The 20,343-nt window shown below is 45.7% G+C and overlaps 1 protein-coding gene across 1 annotated transcript; it reads right to left on the minus strand.

Moving 5' to 3' along the window:
• Positions 1–1,048: 1,048 nt before the first annotated feature.
• RELB (RELB proto-oncogene, NF-kB subunit) lies at positions 1,049–17,233 on the minus strand. The gene is made up of 13 exons (XM_063312619.1): positions 17,146–17,233; positions 15,509–15,624; positions 14,695–14,778; positions 13,205–13,267; positions 12,334–12,842; positions 10,221–10,378; positions 8,694–8,785; positions 6,707–6,838; positions 5,406–5,510; positions 4,830–5,045; positions 4,255–4,323; positions 4,069–4,146; positions 1,049–2,511 (listed from the first exon to the last, which is right to left on the minus strand). The coding sequence occupies exons 2-13, from the start codon at positions 15,552–15,554 to the stop codon at positions 2,144–2,146; spliced, it is 1,920 nt and encodes a 639-aa protein (XP_063168689.1). The 5' UTR covers positions 15,555–15,624; positions 17,146–17,233; the 3' UTR covers positions 1,049–2,143.
• Between the last annotated feature and the right edge of the window lie 3,110 nt (positions 17,234–20,343).

The following is a 20,343-nucleotide window of genomic DNA, read 5'->3' on the forward strand; positions in this document are numbered from 1 at the left end:
TTCTAAGTTCAGGTCAGATGCCGACGAGGCTGTGAACAATCGGTTGTGGGCCTTCTACTGGCCAAGAGGAGATGCGCAGGCGCAGAAAGCATTCTCTGTGCTGCGGGTCTGAATCGGGAGCGCCGCCTGTGAAGCCGCGTTGCTGCGGCGGGTATCTCTTCATCGGAAATATTTTGGGAATTTTTCTCCCCCCGAGCCCCTATCCAGATCCAGCCCATTTTTAAATCCAAGCTTTCTTTGGCTAGCCTTTCATCCCCCTTCAAATTTGGTCCTGTTCTGTTGTGTTTCCAGAGAATTGTTCTGTTGATAGAAGGTGAGTGGACTCCTGGGCTTTTTCACGTACTCTTTTCCAAAATTCCATTAGGTTGGAAAGAATAAAAGTGCATACCTGGTTATAGATATCCAGCTCTCCTCTTGGAACAGCCAGAGAGCCAGCAGCAGCTATGGGTGTTCACTGATTCTGGTCAAAGGCAAAACACCAACTACCCAAACTAGCATCGTCTGATAACTGAAACTCTCCTGGGTCTTAAAGCAAAGCGGGTAGTGCTAAAAACGCAGGAGCAACTAATAGGCGGCTCTCCAACCATCACAAGAAAATTAGCAAGCTTCTCATTGGAAAGAAAGCAAAGTTTTTCATGGACTATAGAGTTACGGGCAATTCTGGAATTCAGAAGCATTTGCCCTGTTTTGTTAAAGATGGGCAAAACTTTTATTCCACCAAGCATTACTTACAAATATGTGCTCATTAGGTCTTTTGGTGGAGCTGAATAGATGGAGGGCTTGCATGCCAGCTGGAACCGAAACAAATGCAGATTGATGTTTACCATGGGATAGCGCACTTTTACCAGTGGGAAAAATAACCATCCACCACAGGATTCTGGGTTGTAAAACGGTTTTTCATGGCTACCTAACAGTACTGATCCAGTTGCACTGACCACTCTCAAGCAAACGTCCAAGAAAGTTTGCCTCCGTTCAGAAATAAAACACCCTGCTTTGAAGAGAGGGAGGAAACAGGAACACAAAGAAAATGATTCGTTGCACACAGAAGTCACCAGATAAATCTCTGTAATTTCTCCAGGTAGAAAGGATCTCAGAAACACCATTAAAAACATTTTGAAAAACCAGTTGGGGAGATTAGGTCAATGGCTCGATGCAATATAAAGACAGTTCAGTGTATAATTTGTATACTCATATACTCCTTGGAAGTAAGTTAAGGCACAATAGAACACTGTCTTATGTATCTTGATGAAGATATTCAGCCCCTGGTTTATTCTGATCCCAGATCCACAGTGGGGAAACCATGGCCCTCCAGCTATAACCAAGGATGCTGTGATAGCAACATTGGAAAGGCTCCTGTGTACCTACCCCTGTGTACCTACCCCTATGACACACTGGCTATGTGCGTAGGCAAAGGCATCCAGGAAAGTCACGACATCACATACATCATGGCATCATCTGCGTGATGACATCATGACATAAAATGCCACCTCCCTCCTTTATCCCACCATGTGTGCAGAGGCTGTTAAAAGAAAAGTGGGCGAAGTCCAGAAATATTCAACCACTGATCCGGACTAACTGTCATGGGGGAGGGAGGGGGAAGCCCTTCATTTGTGCATGGCGTGAAGGCACTTAGGTGATTTTTATACATGGGTGCACACACATTTTAAGAAAAAGATCAGTGACTGATACATTGCATGAAAAGAGTGGCTTGCATAACTGTGATTTGTTGGACGAACCATCCTCAGTTGGGTTCTGCCATCATGCAAAGCCATAAAATACGATTTTTAAATCTAGGTTCACGCATCACTCTAAGTCAAAACCAAAGAAACCACAATACATCTTAGGGGGAATTTGAGAATCCGCCCAGTTCTTGCTGCTCTGATTTTGCAGACCGAGAGAATTGAGGAAGAGAAAATAGGAACCACGTGCAGAGTTCTTCAGGCCTCAGATTGCAGACCCTCTTCCATTATTCCACAATTAGTGCAGTCTTCCCTTCTGAGTCTTTCATGACTTCTTCTCACAAAGAGGGCTGTCCTGCAGAGATCACTTATACCTACCACCTCTTTCCTCCTTCAGCTGTCAGCAAGGAACAAATCTTCGGTCAGTTTCTCCTGGGTCCAAAATGGAGAGTAGGGTTCCTCCTTCACACGTCTGTGGCGTCATGCGCCAATCTGGGCTCGCTCCCCATTTCTAGATGCTCTTCGACCTCTTTGTACTGGCTCGGGAACATGCTGTTTCCTACCAAGGTGGCCACACCTTCGGGCTCACAGTCTCCAGGCAGCGCAATGGGGACAGTTATGCCCGAATGGACAGAATAAGCATCAAGCAAGAATTCCTGTTCTGCCCTTTCTGAATAGTTTGTAGCAGAAGGTAGGACCACATCACTCAGGCTTGGGCCGCTGTAGGGTGAAAATCCTGGAATCCGACTGAATTCCTCAAACAGGTCCGGCACAGTGATGCGTTCCAAGCTGGCCAGGAAATTCCCATCCTCGGGACAGGACAGGGAGATGTCTGCAGGCAGAATAATGCCATGGGTAGGATTCAGGATTTAACAAGTAAGAAGTCACTTAGCAATTCCCTTTTGTCTCCACTTGAAAACAGCTCTGCAACAGTGTGCCAGATGGAGTTGGGGAAGATGGGAAAGAGACCTTCTTCGTAGGTTAAAGCAGAGGTAACCAACTTAATGCTGCAGAGCATTAAGTTGTCCCTTGCAACCCCAATCATTGAAAACTGGAGGCCTGATTTTGCTGTGAGAAGCAATCAAAAGCTGGAGTGTGGTCGTTAGAATAGATTTTGCACCATAGAAAATTCAAAACAACAATCCGTATTGACTTGGGGATTTTAAATAAGGCCTATGTAGTGCTAGAGCCAGTTTGGTGCAGTGGTTAAGGCATCAGGCTAGAAACCAGGAAACCGTGAGTTCTAGTCCAGCCTTGGGCACAAAGTCAGCTGGGTGACCTTGGGCCAGTCCCTCTCTCTCAGCCCTAGGAAGGAGGCCATGCCAAACCACTTCTGAAAAACGTTGCCAAGAAAACTGCAGGGACTTGCCCAGGCAGCCTCTGAGAATTGGACACAATTGAACAGATGTTTTAAAAATGTAGTGCTAAAGACAGACAAAAACCTGGTTCACGCATCAGCTAAGCTGTGCTTTGCTTAACAATTGCTAAAGTACAATTGGCTGGGATCACACCAGTTGAGCCATAAATTGTAGCTTACAAATTATAAGGGCTAGATTTGCACACCACGTGAAGCCAAATTAAAACAAAATGTTTTGGATTCATAGGATGTTGAACCTAAAGAGAGATGAACAAGGAACCCATCCTGCATGTATGATTTAATAGCTATCATAATTTCCTAAAAGGAAGACTGTGGTTTCTTTCCTCAAATGATTTTCCTTTAACACTGGAGGGATGCCTTGGATTCACTAAGAATACAGTAACAGAAGCAACTAGATTTACTTCCTCTTTAATTTCCTGAATGTGGGTGTAGGTAGGGAGAAAGACTTAGATTTGGGGTCATGTTCTTTGGGGGCAAATTCAGTAGCAATAAGGAATATTCCAGGTACAGATGTCCAAGATGGAGGATCAAAAATGTCAAGATGATGGCCGCAACCACACAATTAAAACCCAGCCACTTTGACAAGCAACACGTGGGTGGGGCTTTGATAACATGCTCATGGCCACTAGCTTGACTTTTTTGACCCTCCTCAACTCCCCCTGAGTCCAGTGCTCTGCACCTGCATCTAATCACAGCACACTCCTGCCCGAACATCTTTATTCTGCCATGTTCCCCATGTAGTTGCCTTCATCTTCTCCCCAGCCCGTGAGTGAGACTCCCTCTAGGAATCAAACAGCACTTCAGCTCAGCGCTGGAGAAAGGTCCTAAGATGGTTCTGGTGCAGTGTTTCCCAACCTTGGCAACTTCCAGATGTCTAGACTTCAACTCCCAGATTTCTCATCAATGGCCATGTTGACCATGGAATTCTGGGATTTGTGGTCCATGGAAATGGTCAAGGTTAGGAAGCACTGTTCTGGTGTGTGCTGGCCAAGGAAGGGGTCACACACTGACCTGCTGAAGGAGTCAAGTTGAAATGGTCCATATAGTCAGGCTTCTTCTTCTTCCTCTTTGCTTCAATCCCATGAGGGTCTGGGGAAGCAAACAGGACATTGACATCTGGCCTCCAAGGGCAGGTTATCCAGCATCCATTTCTACTGGCACAATGTTACACTGCTTTTGCCCCAAAAGGATACGCACCTGGGCCAGAGAGTTCCTCCAGGACATCGGGCATACCTTGCTTCCTTTTTTTGTTGACCCGGTATGTATCTGTTTAAAGAAAGAGCCATACATTTATTCTGAGATATCTACTCAATGTTCAGGTCCAAAAGGAAGGAATAGCTCAGACTCTTAAGATACTGAATTTCTCACTCTGTGCAATTCATACAGACTTGATCAGTTCATGGAACTCCTTAGTGCACTGTTTCTCAAGCTTGGCAACTTTAAGATTATGTGGACTTCAACTCCCAGAATTCCCCAGCCAGCATGGCTGGCTGGGGAATTCTGGGAGTTGAAGTCCACATATCTTAAAGTTGCCAAGCTTGAGAAACGCTGCTTTTGTGCTTCAAGAAGAACCTTCCCCATTTCTCACTGCGTTAAAAAAAACAGAGATGGAACAACAGTTCCTTGGATTGCAGAAGATTTCAACAGATAATGAAGGAGAAAAGCCAGGAATCACAGCCTCCATTTGATTTAATGCCAGGACTACCCCTTGGGCATCATGGACCAACAGCCCACCCTGATATAATAGACAGCTTCTTAGATTCCTATCCTACCATTGTCTTTGGGCAGGTAGGTGAAAGTGAAAGGTTCACTGGAAACACTGTCAGTCAAGCGACGCAGGTACACCTCCACTTCCACTGGCTCGGGGATGTCCAGGTGTTGGTAAGGGGGGGTCTTGAACACAATGGCAATCTGCCGATGAACATCAGCTTGGGAAAAATCAGCTTTGCCTTCCCAAGCCTCCTTCCGGAAAACAATGGAGATATCTTCTGCAAAGAAGAAATGGAGAAGCAATCATCGGGATGGCTGGGAAGAAAAATCAGGGAACCAAATACTGGGCACCACTATCGGGTTCCTCCTGCGCTCGCCGGCCTTTCTCTAAACTAAACTAAACAAGCAAACCACCAAACAATGGTTTCAAATATTACCTGATAGGCTCACTTTTATATTTCTGGCTCATTCCTTTATTCTAGCTCTTTAGAACCATAAGCTCAGATTTCAACCCCAGCTGGGAGAGAATGAGATGCTGTACTACTTATTGTTACGTGCCTGGGACTAAAGAGGTAACCTCATTTGATCAAATCAGTAGAGTGGGGTTACGAAAGACCCCTGGAGATCACATCACGTACCTTTTTGGACTTTGTCACACAGCAAATAGAGCTCCTCCCCACCTGCGCAGGTTCCGTGTTCTTTATTCATCCGGTAGATTTTGAGCTCTGATGTGTTTGTGGATTCTGTGTACCAGGAAAGCGAAGGAATTAAAATTTGCCCACTTTGCATCACTAGATGTCTTGTTGCTTGTCAGACCGCCCTTCCCTCCATCTTTCTAACACACACACACAGAACCCTCAACTGACTGGACCCATATCGTGGGAAACGCTCTTTTGCAGAGAAGATGGCACAGTCTTCAGGACAGACCCAATCCATACCCAGGGGCAGGAAAACCTATTCCAATGTCAAGGGTTATTTCATGGGTGGCAGAGACAACAACAACAACAACAAACCACATAATTGGGTGCTGATGCATAGAGTCTCTTTTTCTTGACTGCCAGATAACAAGTACCAGCTTTTGCTGGCTCCTTCCTAACCCCTTTTTCCCTAGAAAGGAAAAGTCTCTTTTCATTGCGTGCAGGATTCTTTTCTTTTTCCCTTTTCAAAACCCAGCAAACTGAAAACAGCCATTTCTGGCTTGCTTATACCACGTTTCCTGGTGGGTTTTTTTAGGGCACTCACAACTCTGCAAAAGAACACCAAAGCCCCGTGACGTTTATTTGTTCATGTATTATTTATCTATTAAACAAATTTATACGGCCACCCAACTCACACACGGTGACTCCGAGCGGCTTACAAAATTAAAATCCACAATATAAAAAACCTTTTGACTCCCCCACCCTCCATGGTGGCTACAAACACAGTCAGATCAGCCACTTGATCAGCTCTGTCTCGACCTGGGGTCTCCAGACCCGCTGGCAGAACCACGTCTTCAGGGCCTTCCAGAAAAGCATCAATGTGGGGGCCAATCCAATCTCCGGGGCAACGGTGTTCCACAGGGAGGGAGCCACCACGGAGAAGGCCCTTTTTCATGGTCCCACTAAATGAACTTCCCTTATAGAAGGGACCCGTAACATACTCTGCCTCCCAGCTCTGGTGGGCCAGGTAGATGTAACTGGGGAAAGGTGGCCCTTCAAATAACCAGGCCCCAAGCCATGTAGGGCTTTAAAGGTGATAACCAGATGATAATAACAATAAATAATAATATTGCAAAAAGCATTGCCTTCCTAACTTCTGGCATCTTCAAGATTTATTTCTAACTTGCCCTTGGTCTCCTTGTCTCCTTCCTTCCTTCCTGCCTGCCTGCCTGCCTGCCTGCCTACCTTCCCCCAGCCTGAAATAACCCTTGGCCCCTTCCTTCCCTTCTAACACTACCTACTTTTGTCAAAGATGGGTTCCGAGAGGACAGGGTTCAGGTGCCACGTCTTTCCTGTGGAATCCTGATAGGAGGCCTGAAAACAGATTCGGACCACGTTCATGTCAACCTCCTGGTGGTTCTTTAGTGAACCAGCTACACAGAAAGAGCAAGAGAGCATAGGTGAACCAAGCAGGGTATGCACTTAGTGGGGAAGAAAACTTAGGTCCCTAAGACAGTGGCTCTTAACCTGAGAGTCATCTGGGCTCATCCTGGTGGAAATGGAGCAATTTGTAATTGTGAGTCAACGATCCAGTTGGCTGCCACTGCTGAGACCCTTGTGTAAAACAACCGAGTCTGTTGTTTTCTTTTTTTTTTGTGGGGATAACAACATTATTTGAGACCAAGGAAAGGAGCAATTGGGTCAAACAGTTTAAGAACCACTGCCCTAGGATATTGTCGAACCTCCCCACAGCCCAGCCTAATTTCCCATAAAGTTGCAACCTATAAAAATGGCTTGCCTTTTAAAGATCATAGCACCATTGGCTATATGGGGAAGTCCCTCCAGTGGGAGGAGATGGGTGGTGACAAATTTGATAGATAGATAGACAGATAAATAAATAAAACTCGTGTTTTTCATCACTCACTCACATTATTATTATTATTATTATTATTATTATTATTATTATTATTATTCAAATTTAATTACCGCCCATCTCCCCCAAAAGAGGGACTCTGTGCGGTTTCCAATAAAATCAATCTCCAATCATAAATGTTAAAATCTCATAAAACCAGACCCATTACAATTATTATAAAATGCAATAAATAAATACACATACAGTACATGCATTCCCACTGGCTTACAGTACCAATGCCTAGGTGAAAAAGAGAGTATGTAAGCCAGGCTGGAGGACTTATGACCCTCCAGAGGCTGCTGAACTACAACTCCCAGCATCCCTCATCATTGCCAAGGCTCACCGGATTGTGGTTCAGTAACAGGTGGAGGGCTACAGGTTCCCCACTTGATTTAAGTAAAGTTTTGCCACAGGCATGAAGACCTGATCCCACTTCCTCTGTAATTTTTCCTTTTTTTTTTTATCCATTCAATTGTGGACAAGTCCTTGCAGTTTTCTTGGCAGATTTTTCAGAATTGGTTTGCCATTGCCTCCTTCCCAGGGCTGAGAGAGAGGGACTGGCCCAAGGCCACCCAGCTGGCTTTGTGCCTAAGGCAGACTAGAACTCACGGTCTCCCAGTTTCTAGCCTGATGCCTTAACCACTACACCATACTGGCTGTCTACTATTTTTTCATTACTGTACAATAATTACTGTACTGTTCTATATTTATTGCACAGGAATATTGGGCCAATTATATGTGCTGCGAACCACTCACAATTCTCAGAACCTACTGTTTTGCTATTTAAATTCTGGTGCTTTTTTTTTTTTTTGGTAGTTGAGTTGAGCTCTTGAATCAGCTCTTAGTAAAGTAGGAGTCTGGTCATATCAAAGGCAGCTGGTATGAGAGAAAACAAGATAGTTTATATTGGAATCTAGCCTAATTTAGAAGAGAATTTATACAGCTTTTAGCTAATCAGGATTAGAGGCTGTAACCAAAGCCTGAGATGTCTTTAAAAATACCAGGCAGAGGCTGATTCTAAACACACTCGGGTAATAAGGGGTCCTCCAGATGTGTTTGGATAGAGTTGTGCCAAAAATTATCTGGTCCAAATGTCCCAAACATTTGGGAAACATCCTGTTCCAGTCTTAAAATACAGTAGGTAGAAAGCTCATCAGATGTCAGCAAAGCAAATCCTCCAGAAGTGGTCCAGCTTGTAACACTTCTGGTAATATCTTGCACTCCTCCAGTGCTGGACCAGCTCGCATAAGCTCCTAAACAGCATGCCTATTGGCTGGAGGCCGTACATGCCCGTGTGCCACATCACAACCTAACTTCATTGCCTTCTCCAACTTGGCTTCTCAAGGCTTATTTTGGCCCAGAGAGGGTCTTCTCACCTTTGAAAGGGTCAATTCCAAGCTGTAGCTTTTTCTCTATGGATTCTTCTATGTCTTTCTTCTTCACACACTGGATCCCAAGGTTGTTAAAGCTATCAGACAGAAGATAGTTTGGGGTTCAAAAAAACAGAAAGACCATGATGAAAGGTGGTAACATACAAAATGCATTACAGGTAGGCCTCGCTTAACGACCATTCGTTTAATGACGGTCCGAAGTTACGACCTCGGAAAAAGTGCTTCATGACCTGTACTTGCACTCATGACAATCGCAAACCATCACACCACCCCCACAATCACATAATCGCAATTCAGGCACTTGGCAGCCAGCCCACATTTATAACCAGTTGCAGCATCCTGCAGACACATGATCACAATTTACGACATTAGGGAAGCTGGATTTGTTTAACGACCATCATAAAAATGATTGTAAAATCGGGTCTGGTCACGCAGTGACTCACTTAACGACCGCACTGCTTAACAACCAATTTTCCAGTATTTATTGGGGTTGTTAAGTGAGGACTACCTGTATTCCAAATCAAATTCGAGGCCACCTAATTTCCCAAGATCCATTCCTTTTCCAACCTTCCATGGAGATGGGCGAGATTTTAATTCTCTGAAAGTTTTCACTCATCAAGCATCTGTTTCGTTACTCAGCAAAGGCCCTTCCCTAGAGACTGATGTCACATTTTTTTCCCAAATGTGGATGATAGAACAATAATTTGTGCTATAACAACAGCCCCTTTCTGTAAGTATCACCAAACTTTGGAAGTATAGTGGAAGCCTTACAACCTGCGATCATTCAAACACTTGGTACAAAGGTTCTCATTTACTTATGGTCTCCGCTTTTCTTGAATCTCAGTGTATTTTAGAAGGGGGAAAAAAACCCTAGAGGTGGATGAGACTATTCAGGCCAGTGGTCCCCAGACCTTTCTGATCACATACCCTTATCAGTAAAAAAAACATTGGACATGCACTCCCAAGAGATGTATGTTTGTTTATTTCTAAATTATATATATGTACCACTGTGCTAACGCATTGCTAACATTTTAACACATGCTCTCAAAATAAATATTATTTCCTGTACAGTGAGTTTTAGTACAGCTTGATTTATTTCCTATTTTTCAGATTAAAAAACAAGTACCAACAGACATTCTAATGTTCTCTTCCTGCACTCATTCTTCTGGCACACCCTCTGGATTCATGCACCCCACTTCAGAGGCCACTGATTTTACCCTCCAAGCCCAACTCCTTCCCTGTGCAGGAACTCAGATTGAACATCCCAGCCCGATGGCCACTCAGCCTTCTCTTGCGAAACAGGCCCTCTAAAAGGGAAATCCACCACTTCTCTGGGTCCCTGGTTCCACCATCTTACAGCAGGGAACTTTTCCTGAGCATTAATTCAGCTTCTACCAGCCTGTAGCTTCAGACTGTGCTCTAAACGTGTTGTAACCCAACCTCGACTGTGTGCAGGCACCCAGAAGAACGGGCATCATTTTAAAACCATCCGCCCCAAAGACAGAGCAGTACCTGTGCCTGGCATTGACTCGAGGCTTCAGGGTCACTTCACAGAGCCCACTGTTGCAGTCTTTCCCTACCAGGCTGTGGGGGTGGATCCGATAAGGCCAGTCCTTCCAGACCAGGCAAGCCGTCACTTTCACTTCTGGGATCCCAGCAAAGTTCTGCAGCTGGAGAGACAACCTGGTTTCAGATGTCACCACCAGGGAAAGCTCAACGCGATCCCAAAACGGCTGTCTGGGAATCCTAAGCCTCAGGGACACCTATATCCTGGCTTGATGCATAGATCAGGTTAAGCCAAAATGTGGCTTGTTAATGGGAAGTAGGAAGAACCTTGAGGAACAGGAGGAAGAGCTGCGACCAAGGCACAACGGTCAGATAAAAGAAATGTGAGTCTGGGCCAGATCTGTAATCTGAGAAAGCGTCTCAGACAAGACCCTCCCTAGGTCTCATGAAGATAAAGGGAGGGAGGGTCAAGGCTGAGACGCTTCCTCAGATTACAGATCTGGCCCGGACTCACATTTCTTTTATCTGACCGTTGTGCCTTGGTTGCAGCTCTTCCTCCTGTTCAAGGTTCTTCCTTCTTCCCATTACATAACTAGTGGCAACTACAGGGTAGGTAAAAAAAAGTCAAGATGGCAGCCACAACTGCACAGTCAAAGCCTCTCCCTAATGTTATGGGTACTGCAGACACAACACATGGAAAAAAGGGGTGAAGTTTAATTCGGGACGTCACAGCCCCCACCTTGACCCTTCTAACCTCCCCCGTAGATACCCGACAGAAACCTCTTATTTGCTGCACCAAAAGCCCTCTCCAGGAATAGCTGTGGGAGAAGTGGGGAGAAGTGTGGGGAGGAGGAATGCCTTCTTCATGCTCAGCATGAGGACAGAGAACCTGTCCCTCACCAAACATTTTTCTGAAGCCCCAGCTTGACTTTGTTTTTGATATATGCAGCATATAATTTTTATTGAGAGTTTTAACAACAATAGTAAGAACTAATACAAACTAAAGTAGAACGTGAAAGAAGAAAGGGAAAGGGAGAAAGAAAAAGAAAAAGCTAAAAGTGCAAAAAAGAAGAAAAAGAGGAAAGGAAGAAAAATGAAGAAAAGTAGAAGATATTAAAAAAAGATTTAAAGAAATAAAGATATAAAAAAGTTATACATCGTCTTTACAGAAGTTGTAAGTACAATTATATTTAGCCTCTCTCCCTAAAGTTACATCATGACTCTCTTCTTTCTATAATCTATCCTGTCTAATCATCAAAACCATAAATCACAAGTTCATTTTTTTTCTTTTTTACACAAAAAGTCCATAAGGGGTTTCCAATCACTGATAAACATATTGTTTTTTCTCTAATCAAACAAGCCAATTTAGCCATTTCAGCAAGTTCTATCATCTTCACCAACCATCCTTCCATTGTAGGTATTGCCAAATCTTTCCATCTTTGTGCGTACAATAATCTCACTTCAGTTATCATACAGATAGTCCTCCCTTAACAACCACAATTGGGACCGGAATTTCAGTTGCTAAGTGAAGTGGTCATTAAGCGAATCTGACCCAATTTTACAACCTTTTTGTGACAGTCATTAAGCGAATCACTGTGGGTGCTAAGCGAACCACACAGTTGTTAAGCGAGTCACGCAGTCCCCCATTGATTTTGCTTGCCAGAAGCCGGCCACAAAGGTCAAAAATGATGATCACATGACCACAGGACGCTGCAACTACCATACATGCGAACCAGTTACGAAGCACCCAAATCGTGATCACGTGACCATGGGGACACTGCAACGGTCATAAGTGTGAGAACCAGCCATAAATAGTTTTTTTCAACACCGTTGTGAGTCCGAACCCTCACTAAATGAACGGTTGTTAAGCGAGGACTACCTGTATATACAAACCATGTTCCATGACTGTTTTCTACCTGTTTATCCATCAGTCCCAGGAGGAAAAGTAGAAACCCCAACTCGACTTCTGATCCCCCTCATCCCAAACATCTGGAGAGCAGCCCCTGGATTTACCACTCTCCCTATGCAGCATTGCAGGATGTCCTTGCTTTTCCATTCTAAGCCCCTCCCCATGGGCGGAACCTGCCTTTTAACTCCACCCCCTATGTATCCCACTCACCTCAATGGTGGGCAGCGTTTTGTTCGTCTCGGTGCTCCCTTCCCCCAAGATGCTACCAGCAGACCGTCCTTCGCATTGATACCGGAAGCGCATCCCTCGCTGCTTAGGCTGCTCGGTGATCACCAGCTTGGGGGGTTCCCGCATGACGTCATCCAGCGGCTCGTGGGGCACCACGGGGCACCGCGACGGGGCAGGAGGGGTCCAAGGAGCATCAGCGCACCGGCTGCTGGGGAGAGGAAGGGGCGGCATCGCTCTGGGGGTCAGCTGAGACCGCAACGTCAAGTTATTGAGGCTCTGGGACAGCTGGGAGGGGAAGGAATCCTGGGGGGAGCCCGGGGCCAGGAGGCCAGAGACCCCATAGGGCCCCGTCTGCAGGAGGCTCAACCCTCCAGGCTCGACGAGGCGCTGCATCTCCGCCGGTGGTGTGAAGTCAGTGCTCCTGGGAATCAGCTTGGCGGGCCCAGGACTCTCCCCAAAACCATCTTCCTTAATCAGTTCATCAATGATGGCTAGAAAGCAAAGACAGAAAGACTGCACTACCAGCTGTGCCAATGTCAGCCCTCCCAGGTGGGCCAGACGGGAAGCACCACCAGATGAGCTAATTCTCCTTCATTGTCAGGCTACATTAACGGAATCTTGCAAGTCTGAAAGGACAGATCTCCCGCCCTCCCTGTTTGCCACCTGTGTAGTTCGGGCGGGCCCTTCCTGAGTTTCTTTCTCTGGGCGTTGCTCTGCGGTGGGCTCCTTTCCCTTTTCTCTGATCCTTCCCTGGGCAGCATCACTTCCCTCTGTCCTCCAAGGTCGCCCTTACATTCTATCACAGCCAAGCTAGTTTGTCCAAACTCTGCTGTGCTGGCTAAGCCACAGTTACCTGGGTCCCCATAAATCATGGCTTGGAAACCACAGTGGCCGAGTTCAGACAACATGCTAAGCCCTAAGCAAGAAAAAGCCATATGACAGTTCAGCTGGGGCCACACCCAGCATCCATAGCTTGTTTAACCAACTTTTTCTGAATTCACATTTACTTAGAAAATACTGCCCACTCCCTTTAACATTCACACTTCACAAGAAGCCATAACAGTTTGACTAACAGGTCATGTGAAACCAGCCACACTGGTTCATAAACTCCAATTCGTGGCTTAGTGTTGCTTGTCAAGTCAACTAACCGTTGGTTATTAAGCAAACCAGGAAAGCAAACCATGGCGAAGAGCAAATTGAGAATCAAACCTCTGTTTCAGAACCTTCTTCCAGACTACAGATCTCTGAAGCATCTCTTTTAGCTTTGGTTCCAAATTGCTGCATATCCCTGTTCCAGACCTTGGAACCAATTTGTCTTGCAACAAATACAGACCCATATTGGCGGTGGGGGGGAGGGTTTTAAGAAGAAAACAGTGCCTCTGAACATGTGAAGAGTATCTCCCCCAAGGTCAAAACCAGTTCTCCAAGGCCTGGCATATGCAGCTAGAGTTCCTTGCCTGCTCTCCCTTCCAGAACACCAAGCAACTTGCATCTGATTTTAAGCCCGTCTCTCTGTCATCACTTGGCCAGCCTAGGATGGAAATGTATAACAGGGCATGATCAGCTGATGATGATTCTGGACCCCCATCCAGATAGATGACCTCACCCAGCAGTTTCACGGAGTCGTTGTATAAGAGCAGAGAGAGAAAGCAGAGCCTGAGGTCAAGAATATCTCCTCAATGAGGTCTAGAATATCTCCTTACCTGTAATTGGCAGCACCCCTCTAGAACCCCGCAAGTGCTTACCTAGTTCATCTGTGAAAGAAGCAGAAAAATAATATTATTGTTACTTTGGGATGCAGTATATTCCTTACGTTTGCACCACGTGCCTATCAGCTTCTCAGCCAGCACAGCCTTTGACAAGATTTGAATAGTGCAAAATCAGAGAACAAGGGCGTAAATTCGGTGGCCATGCTGCCGCGGAGGTATTGAATCCTCAGCCACAGGTTACAAACCACAAAGCCTAAAGCAGAACCAAGGAAGATATGCGACGTTTTGACAGGCTACATGAACGGAGCCTTGCATTCATCCATAATGCAGTTTCTATTTTTGGTTTAGCACGTTGATGTGAACCCATTGGTCCACATTAACTAATGGTTTGCTGTTTGTTGACCACAGTTTATATGAACATAGCCTATATGTTGGGGTTGTTTTGAACAGCTAGCACCCACACTAAGGATTCTCCACTGTCTCTCTGTTTCTTGCACCCAAAGGGGTATCCATGGGGAAACCTCTGAGTTTTGCCTTCTAACAATCTACGTTTTCTTCACTTACATTTTCTCTTTCACTGATAATAGAAGAATTAAATTCTGGATCTCTCTCAAGAGGAGTCTGGTGGGGCCCTATAAAGCAGGACGCTGAGAATCCTTACCAGAGCTCTCTCCGGTTGGCTGCATCATGGATAAGCTAGATGTCGGAAGCAGAGGGCCTATAAAAGAATGCAGAGCAAGATGCCGGGTGAGTTCAGCCAGAGCCCCCCCCCCATATTTTCCAGTTCAGTCCTGTGAGTAATAAATCAGGTCATAAATTAAATCAGACGTGCACACCTGGCAAGCTTTCCCCAGCTGTTAGCCGTGGTTTACTCAAACCAATTTTCGGCATTTGCGGGACTCCCTGAAGATCAGCTCACCACACAGGCTGGGTTCATCCAACACGCTGGGGCAAAATGGGACTGGCTACTTTGTAAATCAGGGTGCCCTGCAAAGACAGCTGCACCGGGTGGGGGAAGTAGACAGGGCACTACCTGGCTAACTTACCACATCAACCTCTCTCTGTCAGAGGCTCCCCTTTTTTATATTCGCAGGGTTCTGGTGCAGTTGAGAGCCCGGAGAGACCCGATCTCTAATTTGCACAAGGTTCCATCTTCCTTATGGAAGGCTACAAGGCTGGTGAGGGAGTGTTGAAACCAGCACAGCCCTGCTTGCTCTACCTCTTGACCTAGATTCCAAATACAAGCACCTGAAGATGGGGTTTCACTTGAGCCCCCCCAACAAAAATGATTGCTTGACCAGAGTAAAGAGTTTGGGGCATAGTGCTCTCTGGCAGACGCCAATTAGCTGTTCTGGCTGTGACAGCCATCAGCAATTGGAGCCCCCCCCTTGAAATTTCCCACAATGCCTCTGATGTTGTATCAGTCCAGGGGATTGTGGGAAACTTACACTGGCCATTCCAAGCTGTGCAATGTGGCAGGCCCAGGGCAGGCATCAGCTGTCCAAGGATGCCAAATGCTAACTCAGTCGCTGGGATCAATTTTTTCCCTTTCCAGTTGAGATGCCTGCAAGACAAGTAATAAAAATCGAAGACTGAGAACACTTACAGGCTTCAGATCAGGGCATGTCTGCAGGGTATGGTCAAAAAAGACAAGAGGCAAAAGCTTTGCAATGCACATAAAAAAAAGGCAGAGCTTTGATCACACCATGGTAGCCGCCCTCTTAACTTTTTTGACCATACCCTGCAGGTACCCCTGCATGAGATATTTTGACTATGGAAAAAATAGCCATTTAATGTATTTAATGTAGCTCCCTCCAGCCCGGTACCCTCTGGATGTCCAGATAGGAATTGTAGTCACATACTCGCTTGCGGTTAAGCAAACCATGATTTACTGAATTAACCTAATTGCCTGGTTTCACATAATACACTAAAAATGCATTTTAGCCTACTGTATTTTGTGAATTCAGCCGTGGTTTGTATTAGAGGTAGGGGGAATGCCTTTGGTGGGGATATAATGGCTTTTTCAGTAAAACACTTTAAAAGTCCATTAACTGGAGTTGGGGCAAAACTGCAGCCCAAATTTCATTGTTCATGCTGGGTTTTTTATTTATGATTCTTATACACTGCCCCACTCCAACAACTCTCAGGGGTTTACAATATCCCAGTTAAACATAACAGAAATGCCAAATATATATCAAGAAACAGGTCCCTAAAACAACAACCAATTTTCTGGATTCTCAGAATCGGGAACCAACTGCAGAGCTTTTTCAACCCATAACCCATTTGTTTTAGGCAGAAGAAGAGGACAACCAGCAGGCAGGTGGTGGACCCAGTTACAGTGGTTATGGGGGTGCCACTGAAAGACCTGAAAGACCAGGTTGGGGGCAGATCATCATGGAAAAAATCTATCTAAGTGGTTGCTAAGAGTTGACACCAACTGGATGGCACATAATCAATCATATAATTTATTTCTCACCTTATATAATCTCCCTCTCTCTCACCACACACACAAACTTTGTTGCGCATCACTCAGAGTCTTTGCATCAGGACAGGTTGCACATTTAGTAAAATTAGTAAGTCTGTAAATATATAAAGCCCTACAGTTCAATCTCTCCATTACTCCCACCCCGGGGCTGAGCCTACAACGGAATAGCAACTGAGCGATACTCCTCCTTCACAGGCAAAAAAAGATGGAAAGCCGAGTGTGGAAAAAAGTTAGCCCAATCCTCTTTGGCAACAACTTGGATTTATTTCCAAATGGGGCGGGGGGGGGGGGCATAAGCAGCCCCCTGACCTGGGCCAGTGCTCTTCTGCATAAACCAGCCAAGGCAGTATGTCAGCGCCTGGAAATTAGCAGAGGAGGAATCCGCGCCTGCAGTTTTGGATGCTGCTGGAGGGACTTGGGTGGGGAAACAGCTGTCGCCAGCCGCAGGCGCCATTCGCGACGGACCATCGCCGGGGCCCCAGGCACGGCCCGCCTTCGCTCTGCCCGGAGGAGACGGCGTGGCCCTAAGCCCAGCTCCGGCCGACACGCCCGCCAGCCCCCTTTCTCTCCTGCGCTCAGCCCTCGCGCAGCTCCGCGTACCTAAAGCAGCAGCCAGCATCTCTCTCCCCTCCGGCTCCGGCCGCCGTATCCGTCCCAGGCTATTCATGGCCCAGCGGAGCCCGCATTCTCCCAAAGCCCGAACCGGGTGTTTTTTTTCCCTTCTTCTTCGTTTCCCTTTTTTCTAAAAAAAAGAGCTTTTCGGCCCCGAAAGAGGCCGAGGACTCTTGGAATTCCCCTGCTCGGCTGGCTGCGGCTTCCTGATTGGAGGAGGGCCCCGTTGAGGTCAGAGCTCTGGAACGGGAAAGCCCCAGCCGAGCTGTAAAGGGGCAAGGCCCAGGCGGCCCCCGGGCTGGGATGCCGCCGCGCCTACCTAAAAGGCGAAAAGGAGGGAGCGAAAAATGCATTTTGCACGTCCGGGAAGCCGTGTCGGCGCTTGTGCTTTTATTTTCTCTTTCCGGCTCCCAAAACGCAGAGACCGGGAGTGCCTTTTCTGATCAATGCAGTTCATTCAAAGGCATAAGGTTCTTTTGCATCCCTCCTCTGGTTTTAAACAGTTTCGTTTTTAACGGTTATTCTTTTTAGTTGCTTTTGTTTGCTTGGGTTTTTTGGGCGGGGGGGGAGGATTTTTAACTTTGTAAGCTCCCCGGAGTCAGGCACTGAGATGGGTGGCCATATACATTTAAAAACAATAATAATGATACTAGAGATAGTGATAGTAATAGTAGTAGTAGTAATAATAACTTTATGCAAATGAAGGCCAACACCAGCAAAAGAACTGCTAGCTGTGATTTCATGTTGTTGTGTATACAGATAGTCCTCGCTTAACAACCATTCCTTTAGTGATGGTTCAGACTTGTGACCAGTCCCCACACTTACGACCATCGCAGCATCTTTCCCATCATGTGATCACAATTTGGGCACTTGGCAACCAGTTCACATGACCATCAGTGTCCCATGGTCACATTATCTCCATTTTCAACCTCCCTGGCCAGCAAAATCAATGGGGAAATGCATGATTTGCTTAATGACCACATAGTTTGCAAGCAAGGAGTGCCTGTATAAGAATAATCAGCAACGGCAGCTCACTTCATCAGATGCACCTAGAGACTAAACCAGTGTTTCTCAAACTGGGCAACTTTAAGAGGTGTGGATTTCAACTCCCAGAATTACCCAGTCAGCATGACTCCAATTCTGGGAGTTGAAGTCCACACCTCTTAAAGCTGCCAAGTTTGGGAAACACTGGGCTAAACAGGTGTAGGATTTAAACTGGGGTGAGGTTAGTCCCAGACTAATTCTCCCAAATGAATATTTTACATTGTTTTATTGCATTATTATAAAACACAAGTGTACATTATTTGGGTTCAGTGGTATTTATGCAGTGTTGACTGGAGATTATTAACACTCTAATGTTTAAATACCTTAAACCTTTAAAGATAAAGAAAAGTTTATATCAATATTAACTATCATTTCTAAAATGTTAATGTCGGTACAAATAAACTTGTTTAAATTTTACATCTAAGGCTAAATAGTTGGAGTTGGGCTGCCAGTAAGTTTAAATGATAATAAATGTGGCATTAATAAATAACTGCAAAATGCATTAAATTGCTATATTTTTTCATTTATTTATCAAATTTATATGGCCACCCATCTCACAAATGTGACTCTGGGAGGCATACAGTAAAAACAAAACAATAAAAACACATCTTAAAATAACCATAAAAACAAGGAACGTTCATATAACACCTGAGAGTGTTTAAAAACTCAGACGTAATAAGGCCATTATGTGGGCTCGTTCCCAAGGGATCCCCAGGTCTACTCGAAAACCATATAGTAAACCATATAGTAAAGGTTTCTGTCTTAAATTTAATGCTAAGGTGGTGATCAGATTCAGATTTATTTTAGCCCACAGTGGCAAAGTTGTAGATGTCTTGTCCTTTGAAAACAAACAAAGGAATCTGGTAGCACCTTTTCCAACTAATACACTTTATTACACCTATTCATCAGATACCTAGAGAAGCAAGCTGCACCTCACAAAAACTGATGCCTTTTAATAAAATGTTAGTCTGAAAAGATGCTACACAACCCCTTCCAAGTGTGCACTAACATAGATTAACATGGATTGTCCTCTTATATTGCTCCCCAAACTCTAACTCCCCAGTAAGGACAGGGAGGTGTTGAAAGTCTTTTGAAACTGCTGTATGTAGTCCTTCCTTATGTGTCTGCAGTGAATTATAATTCAACCAGCACACCAGCAGAAGATTATGTGAGATGTAGTCCAGCCTCTCTAGAGAGTGCCTAGTTTATTGGGGAAAAGGTGCAGGTTGGGACTGAAGGTCAGCCTTTCGAGGTAGGCCAGGTCAAGAAAGAGACAAGAATGCTGTTTATTATAATGGGGAGAATAACAGAGGCCAAAACCTTCCCTGCCCCTTTTGAAGGACCACAAGGTCAAAGTGGGGCTGGTCAGAGTCTCTTTCTCACCCTTTCTACCATCCCAGGGCTGAGCAACTGGCTGAGGAATTCTAGGAGTTGAAGGCCACACATCTTAAAGTTGCCAAGGTTGAAAAACACCGCTGCAACCCACCTCAGCTATCTTGAAAAGCTAAACACAATGAGACTTGGTTAGTGCTTGGACGGGAGACCACCAGAAAATGCCAGGATTGCAGATTAGCATGCTGGCTGGGGAATTCTGGGAGCTGAAGTCCACACATCTTCAAACTGCTGAGATTGAGAAACACTGACTTAGTGGAAAAGCAGTTTTTCAGCTGGGGCAGTGTTCTGCTTTGCCAAGTGGGGTCACAGCTGACTTCTGAATGACATGTGGAGGCCACACTCCCCGCATAGGGAGTGGACTCGTACAAGATCGAAGGTTTCCAGATTAGGGCTGCAAAAATCAGGATGATGGCCAGATAACATAAAACATATAGAAAAACTTTGGTTGTTCTCCTACGGCGACCTAGATTTCTGCATTTCCGATGCGACCGGGGAAATCTCCTCTGAAGGAGATCGGGTGGCCTTCTATCTTAGCTTCGCCAGGGCGGACCCCCTAAACGGGGAAGAGGGGGCCGCTCTTCTGCCCTCATTCCGCGGCCACCACAGGCAGGCACGCATCAATACGGTAACGGGCTGCGCCGCCTCTCGCAGGATTACGAGAGGCTGAAGACAAGCCCCGCCCCGACGAGGTGAAAGGGAGGAGACCACGTGACCCGGGGACGGGCAAAAGGGAAGAACGGGAGTTGG

This window comes from Candoia aspera, chromosome 10 (assembly GCF_035149785.1).
Source record: "Candoia aspera isolate rCanAsp1 chromosome 10, rCanAsp1.hap2, whole genome shotgun sequence".
Taxonomy (NCBI): domain Eukaryota; kingdom Metazoa; phylum Chordata; class Lepidosauria; order Squamata; family Boidae; genus Candoia; species Candoia aspera.

Excerpts from the sequence above, each read along its gene's own strand:
- RELB (XM_063312619.1), bottom strand. The coding sequence starts at position 15,554 with ATGCCTGCCCTGGGCCTGCCACATTGCACAGCTTGGAATGGCCAGT. Across the intron at positions 13,268-14,694 it reads TTCTCAGCGTCCTGCTTTAT|GGCTTAGCATGTTGTCTGAA; the intron begins AGGGCCCCACCA and ends TTTCTTGCTTAG. Across the intron at positions 8,786-10,220 it reads CGAGTCAATGCCAGGCACAG|CTTTAACAACCTTGGGATCC; the intron begins GTACTGCTCTGT and ends TCTGTCTGATAG.